General features: G+C 34.0%; 1 protein-coding gene across 2 annotated transcripts; it reads left to right on the top strand.

Moving 5' to 3' along the window:
• Nucleotides 1-623: 623 nt before the first annotated feature.
• HMGS (hydroxymethylglutaryl-CoA synthase / HMG-CoA synthase / 3-hydroxy-3-methylglutaryl coenzyme A synthase) lies at nt 624-7,328 on the top strand. 2 transcript variants are annotated; one of them, XM_020361935.3, is made up of 13 exons: nt 624-775; nt 869-963; nt 1,615-1,721; nt 2,383-2,515; nt 2,904-3,047; nt 3,211-3,369; nt 3,629-3,702; nt 4,565-4,640; nt 5,136-5,191; nt 5,280-5,367; nt 5,544-5,684; nt 5,773-5,922; nt 6,869-7,328. In XM_020361935.3, exons 2-13 carry the CDS (start codon nt 901-903, stop codon nt 7,079-7,081), a joined length of 1,404 nt encoding a protein of 467 aa, XP_020217524.2. In that variant the 5' UTR covers nt 624-775; nt 869-900; the 3' UTR covers nt 7,082-7,328. The 2 variants fall into 2 exon arrangements, with proteins under 2 accessions (XP_020217524.2, XP_020217523.2); XM_020361934.3 differs by lacking the exon at nt 624-775 and having other exon boundaries at nt 782-963.

The following is a 7,328-nucleotide window of genomic DNA, read 5'->3' as shown; positions in this document are numbered from 1 at the left end:
TTTTTAATTTTTAATAGAAATACTCTAAAAAATATTAATTTATATCTGACTAAATTGATAATTAATATGAAAAATTGCTCTATTAAAAAAGACCTAAATATTGATTAAGTCAAAGTATTTAAAATATGTAATTTGTCTCTTTTTCTTTTTAGTAAAGACCTCCTATTATTTATGAGTTTCATGATTTTTGTAATTATCACTCTAAAATTTTGAAATTATCGATATTATATTATGAAATTTAATTTATGTATTATTGATGTTAGTTCTCGACTTAATAAATATCTGATCATCCCTAAACTCTGTTTATTAACTTAAGCACTGCCGTTTGGAAATATTTTTAAGACACATACACTATGTTTCGTAATATTTCTTTACTACATCAGTTAAAAGTAATTAAAATAATAATATATTTTTTTTTCTCTCAATTTTCAAATACACGGTTAACTTTTCTTACGCATGTCAATTTTATTTTTATTTTTCATCGCATTATTTGTCCTATGTATTAATGTTGTATTATTTCTTAATCTTAAAACCATATACACAAAAAGGAAATAAAAATAAAAAGGAGGGTTAAAAAGGGAAAAGTAGGAGCTGGTATTTGTCTGTGGCGGGTGTTCACGAAGTCTGCATTTTCGCCCTATGGCTTGGGAAGCATGAGATGAAAGAGGGGATCTGCTTAAGGCTGGTGCACCTCACCACAGCAGAATCTTTGGAGGGGTTGGTGGGTGCTGTGTTTCTTAGTTGTATTGTATTCCTATATATATAGGATTATATGGTATGTTCCCAACACTTCCCATGTGAGTGACCCTCCTCTCCTCAGTCCTCAATTCTCTCTCTCTCTCACTCTTTCTCTTTCTCACTATTCCAGCAAGAGAGACTTTACTTTCCTTTGGAACACAAATGGCAAAGAATGTTGGGATTCTCGCCATTGACATCTACTTCCCTCCCGCATGCGTTCAGCAGGTCACCCCTCTCTCTTTATTGTTACTCCTCTTTTTAACGTTTTCAAAATCCCAGGAATGGAAAAACGCCACTGTCCATAATTTCGCCCGTTGGTTTCGTTTTGCAAACGAGAAAGGAATAATCTGAGTTTGGTCATATGCCGTAATCGAATATTCTGGAAGAATAAAATTGTCTGAGAATGCTTAAGAAAAAGTATGTTTGAACTGGAACTGGGTCAAAATCAAATCAATACTGCCACCCAGGCTTATGCTTTTGCCTAATAACGGTTTTCTTATAAAATCTACTTTTTCCAATCAATTTTCGTGGAACTGGAAAGTGATGCTGTTAAATCTGGGATTTGTTTTTCGTTTTTTTCGCTTTTTGTTACATAAATTAACACTTGACAAGAACCGGTGTTCTGTTTTATGTTGTGACTAGAGTAGTAGTAAAGAGAAAACACGGAGCAAATTGTTGATTTCTTGTGGATTATTTCATTCCCATGGTTCTTTTCTTTTAAGCTATAAAATATTCTTAATGCCTCCGAAGCTACGTATATATGACCTTTTTCCTTTTCTTACTGTTTTTAGTATCTCAATGATATAAGTTGTGGTAGCTTTAGCCTTTTTTGACTTTTAACTAAGGTTTTCATTTTTTTCACTTAACCACGTGCAGGCAGCATTGGAGACTCATGATGGTGTCAGTAAAGGGAAGTATACCATTGGACTTGGACAAGATTGCATGTCATTCTGTACCGAAGTTGAAGATGTTATCTCAATGAGGTTTATACTCTGATTTTGATAGTCTCTGCTTTTGTGTCTGATAGTGGTATGGTATGATTTGCCATTGTGTTTGGAGTAGTCGTTGCTTGTAGTTAGTAATTAGTATCCCTGCTTCCGAGTTATCCTTGTCAGTTATTGACTAGGATATTATAATACATCATATTTGTAAATGTTGATGGAAGTTTTACAACTCACAAGCTTTACCTAATGATGTGATGGACCCTCATTGGGGGACATGTAAATTGGTGATCTGGCATCCATAATGAAGATTTAGCTCTGTCAAAATTTCACAGGATACATGGAATAATCTGACTTACTTTGATGTTGTCATGATCCATTTAGAATCTCGCGAAGGTCATTAGATTTTTGCATTATGTAGTATGTACAACTAATATGGTCTCTTAGATTAAAACAAATCTTTTAGCCTCCTGGGATCTTTTAGACTTAAATTGTAGTTTTATTGTTTTATCTGTCTCGTGTGACACTAGACATGCTGTTGAACTTTGAAGCCATCCTAATATATGTTACACACAGGTTGCTGTTTTTTTGCATGTTTAGTGTTCAATAGGACTCCAGTTCTGAAGATTTATCTTCCGTACTATCATTAATAATTTTTCTAATCCCATGTCTTGAAGTCTAATAGTAATTATTGCATCTTCAGTTTGACTGTGGTTACTTCCCTTCTTGAGAAGTATGAGATTGATCCTAAACAAATTGGTCGTCTGGAAGTTGGAAGCGAGACTGTGATAGACAAAAGCAAATCCATCAAGACATTCCTAATGCAAATCTTTGAGGTATCCTTTCAAGTGTCTAAACACATGGATATTGGATATATGATTCTCCTTGTCAAAGTAGACTAACTTTCTCATCCTGTGATAGTAGTTAAAAATTAAAATAACTGCTTATTGATTCAACCTTAGTTTCAAGCATTTAATCTTGGACTGAAAGTTCTTGAAAATTTTGGGTTGTATCAAACCGGGCACACAGCTAAAGTGGCTTATAGCTAGCCGACAGCTGTGCAGCTCTTTTCATCCTAATACTAACCAGTGACCATCTTCATATGATGTTAATAATCAGATTGGGTTGGTTCTGTCATGTTATACATTTATAATTTTATTGATCAAATGATTTATTTACATTGATTTCTAATACAATATTCTTGTATTTGTTTGAAACAAACAGAAATATGGAAACACTGACATTGAGGGTGTTGATTCAACTAACGCATGCTATGGAGGAACTGCTGCTCTGTTCAATTGTGTCAATTGGGTGGAGAGCAATTCATGGGATGGACGCTATGGACTTGTTGTCTGCACTGACAGTGCAGTAAGATAGTTTCCTAATCTTTCACATTGCCTTTGGACTATAGAATGTGCTTTGAACTCTTATATGCAATAAGAACAATACAAGTTTCTGATTCAAAGTTCAAGATTATGTCAAGATGTTGGTGGATTAATTTCAAGCTTGTGTAAAATGTTTACTTTCTCAGGTCTATGCTGAAGGACCTGCTCGACCTACTGGAGGAGCTGCTGCTATTGCCATGCTAATTGGTCCTGATGCTCCCATTTCTTTTGAAAGCAAATTGAGAGGAAGTCATATGTCTCATGCTTATGATTTTTACAAGCCTAATCTTGCTAGTGAATATCCAGTAAGCTTTTCAATCCATTTTAGTTCTGTTAGAACATTTGACTTTTTGGGTTCATATACGTTGAAAAACCACTTGCAATCATTTTCCCTCGTGATTATCAAATTATCCTTGCAAGTTGCAACTTTACTTTTGTCTTGATATGCTATGAACTATGAAGGATAGCATTTGGTTGTTCATGTCCATTTACTTTTACCCATAACCCGCCAATAGTGTTTCAGGGTGCCAACTGCAATAAATCCACATATATTTTGTGCTGTAGGTTGTCGATGGAAAGCTTTCACAAACTTGTTACCTCATGGCTCTTGATTCTTGCTATAAGCATTTGTGCCATAAGTAAGTCTCTAATGTTAACTTTAGTTCTTATGAACATCTACATGTTTTATAAATATAGAATAATAATAAAATGGACCTATAAAATTGGACCAGTTCAAATTGATTGAAAGTCAACTGATTGAAGGAATAAGCTCAAATAGCCCAATGAAAAAATACGAGTTTATTGCACATTTTGCTGGCTCAAAGTAAATTGCATCTGACCTGCCCTGGTTCCTAATGACAATTTTCTGTTACACTAAATCACATTTTTAAAATCTTAAATGATGTAATAATGTGACTTGTGCATAACTTCGAGGAAAAAGAGTTTCTTCTTTTGGTTATGCCAACAACACACTTGCAACATATTCTGTATTGATTGAAAATTAGTTGATCTTGTGAAATTATGAGGGAGACTGCTTGAATAGGAAGTGAGACCTACATTGTTTTACGAGTTCCAATAAATTTTAGCTAAAATTAGTGTATTAGAGTGTCTAGTTAGTATATTCTCATTTTCTAAATGGGGCCCATCGAAAGGTTTAAAATAGAAAGAACTGACTGTGAATGAAAGAATTCAAGCCAGATGGAATGCTGAGCTTGTCCAACAACATAGATAAGCAGTTTAAGTGACTTGACTCTACAAAACTAACAACACAGAAAAACCTTTCTTCTCTAGGTCATATAACACAGTGTCCTACTGATAAGCATTCCACTTAGTAGTCGAAAATAAATGAATCTAATAATATTTGTAAGAAGATTTGCAGTGTCCTGCTGAATGCTGATAATCATTCTGCTTAGTAATCAGAAATACTTCAACACTCATATTGTGTTCAAAACATCGATAATAATTGACCAACAAAGTACCTAACCATATTTACTTTCGCAGGTATGAGAAATTTGAGGGAAAACAATTTTCTCTTTCTGATGCTGAATACTTTGTATTTCACTCTCCTTATAACAAGGTATTTAGATTTTTCAAGGATCTAGTTTTTAATACGGCAACTCTATACATAATGCTCCCTTTAACATGCTCCATATATTTCTTTATCTCATTGATGTATCTTCTTAATTGATATATTTGTGTGTGTGAGGAGAGATTCACTTGTTCTAAAAGTAAGTTTACCTAGACTTACTCCACTCAATAATTTATGTTTTTCATCAAATTTCAATGATCCAACTATTGAATTAAAAATTATCTATCAATTTGAATTAATAAAATAGAATATCAAATAATTTTGAAATTTTTAAAAAATTGCAGATTTGATATATACATTAAAAAAATTTAATTTAATGATTAGATCGTTAAAATTTAATGTAGAATATGAGTTATTAAGTGGAGTAAGTCCACAAGACTTACTCTTAGAGAAATATATATATATATATATATATACACACACACACATTTGTTTTTCAACAGTATGCCCGTAAATTTCTTCTAATTCCACCTGTATCTGCAGCTTGTACAGAAGAGTTTTGCTCGGTTGTTTTTTGATGATTTCTTGAGGAATGCCAGGTCCTCTTCTTTCCCCCATCCTCTGGAAAAGTTGTTTTATTTTTATTCAGTTAATGTGCTGGTGTTTTAAAATTGATTATGATTGCAGCTCTGTGGATGAGGTTGCCAGAGAAAAGCTGGGACCTTTTGCAACTTTATCTGGTGATGAGAGCTACCAAAGTCGGGATCTTGAAAAGGTCTGAGACCCTATCACCAAAAATCAATAATCTCCTGTTTCTTGTAGATACTGCTTAGTTTTTCTTTTTACCTTGGCATTGGAAATCAAGATGTGAATTCACATTCATAGAATTCCATTGGAAATGGACTGCATTGAAATTATTTGCTGATGATGTGCCATATCATTGATTTGCAGGCATCCCAGCAAGTTGCGAAGCCTCTATATGATGAGAAGGTACAACCAACTACTTTGATTCCAAAACAAGTTGGCAACATGTACACTGCGTCTCTCTATGCAGCATTTGCATCCCTTATTCACAACAAACATAGCACATTGGTGAATGTTCTGACCCCTATCTTTGACAAACTTCCTCACAAGAATGTTTCGTGCTTTCTAATAAATATATACATTTTACAATTTTCAGGCAGGTAATAGGGTGATATTATTCTCATATGGTAGTGGCTTAACTGCCACAATGTTTTCTTTGCGATTTCAAGACGGTGAAGGCCCATTTAGCTTGTCAAACATTGCTAGAGTGATGAATGTTGATGGAAAATTGAAATCAAGACACGAGGTAATGATCTATTGGAGTCTAGTCAAATAAGGAAGTATTCCACATGTGTTATTCAGGTTTATCATTAAATTGAAGGTAGCCGTACCAAAAATGAAAGAATGCATTTGTTTTCACAAATATTTGACTGACAACTGACAAATTCTTAGCGGACAGAGGATACTGTTAGGCCCCCTGTCAAGAAAGTTTATGTTAGAATGAATGGGAAGGGCTGCAGCGGTGAACATCTGTTACTTTTTGATAGCTGTCCTAATTAATAGAAATAAGAGTTAGACAATTGAGAGAATAACCAGTAAATAGGAGGGAAACAAATAACAGAGAAGAGGGGAGTAGTGTCGGTTCTGGAATTGTGTAAGATTGGGAATGAGGGCAATGACTCAAATTTCCTGGGTTTTAGTGTAAACACGCTGTATATTCTAGTACTTGACTCTCGAATCTGAATCACCTTGATAGAATCATAGTTGATAGAATAGCAAGTTGGGAGATCAATTCAACAAAAGACTTCCCGGTTTATTTTAATTTTCAAGTTCGGTTGATCTTGTTTCTGGCAGATACTATGTGCATGTTTGGCGGATTTTTTTTAAAAAAGCTCTAGGGGTGAAAAATTATTTCCTTAAATTTAGTTGAATCAAACATGCATATATAGGTGCTCAAAGTTTTTCTTTCTTTTATTTCCTTTTAGTTGTCCTTACTGAAATTTTGGTAACTTCAAAGATTTCCTTTCAGTTGTGTCCTTACTGAAATTGCAAAACTTCAAAAAAAGATAGATATATCATTTACGAAAGTATCCTAGAACTTGAAGATTAACTTAAAAGTCAATGTGGAACCTAATGGTTGGAGTCTATCAGTCCTTTGTTTTGGTTATTGTTGTAATGTTTAATAAGATGGTGGAAACAGAATCCCATGTGCTATAAAATTGAAAGTCTTTTGATGAGTTATTTTTATGCAGGTTCATCCGGAGGAGTTTATTGAAACCCTGAAGCTAATGGAGCATAGGTATGGTGCGAAGGAGTTTGTGACAAGCAAGAACGATAGCCTTTTATCTCCTGGCACATTCTATCTCACAGAAGTTGACTCCATGTATCGGAGGTTCTATGCAACGAAAGCTAGAGAAAGCAGTTTGACTTCCGCTGTGAACGGTTTGGTCGCTAATGGCCACTGATGTTGAGCATGTACAACTAGCTGTCAACTTAGCCTAAAATTAAGGGGTATTGTTATTTCGATAACATAATGGAAGATTGGAAGGTAAATCGTTTCTGGGGTGGCAACTGTTCTCAGTTCAAATACTTCATTGTACTCTTTAAAGATGTGTTTACTCAAAGTCTATATATTATCATTTTCGGTGTATTTTTTTGCATTTTAATGAATGCAAATTAGTCTTTGAATAAAAAAATAAATTTTTAGGGATA

This window comes from Cajanus cajan, chromosome 11 (genome assembly GCF_000230855.2).
Source record: "Cajanus cajan strain Asha chromosome 11, NIPB_CcT2T_4, whole genome shotgun sequence".
Classification (NCBI taxonomy): Eukaryota; Viridiplantae; Streptophyta; class Magnoliopsida; order Fabales; family Fabaceae; genus Cajanus; species Cajanus cajan.
Note: the sequence above shows the minus strand (reverse complement) of the source record. Positions and strands in the feature narration are given on the sequence as shown.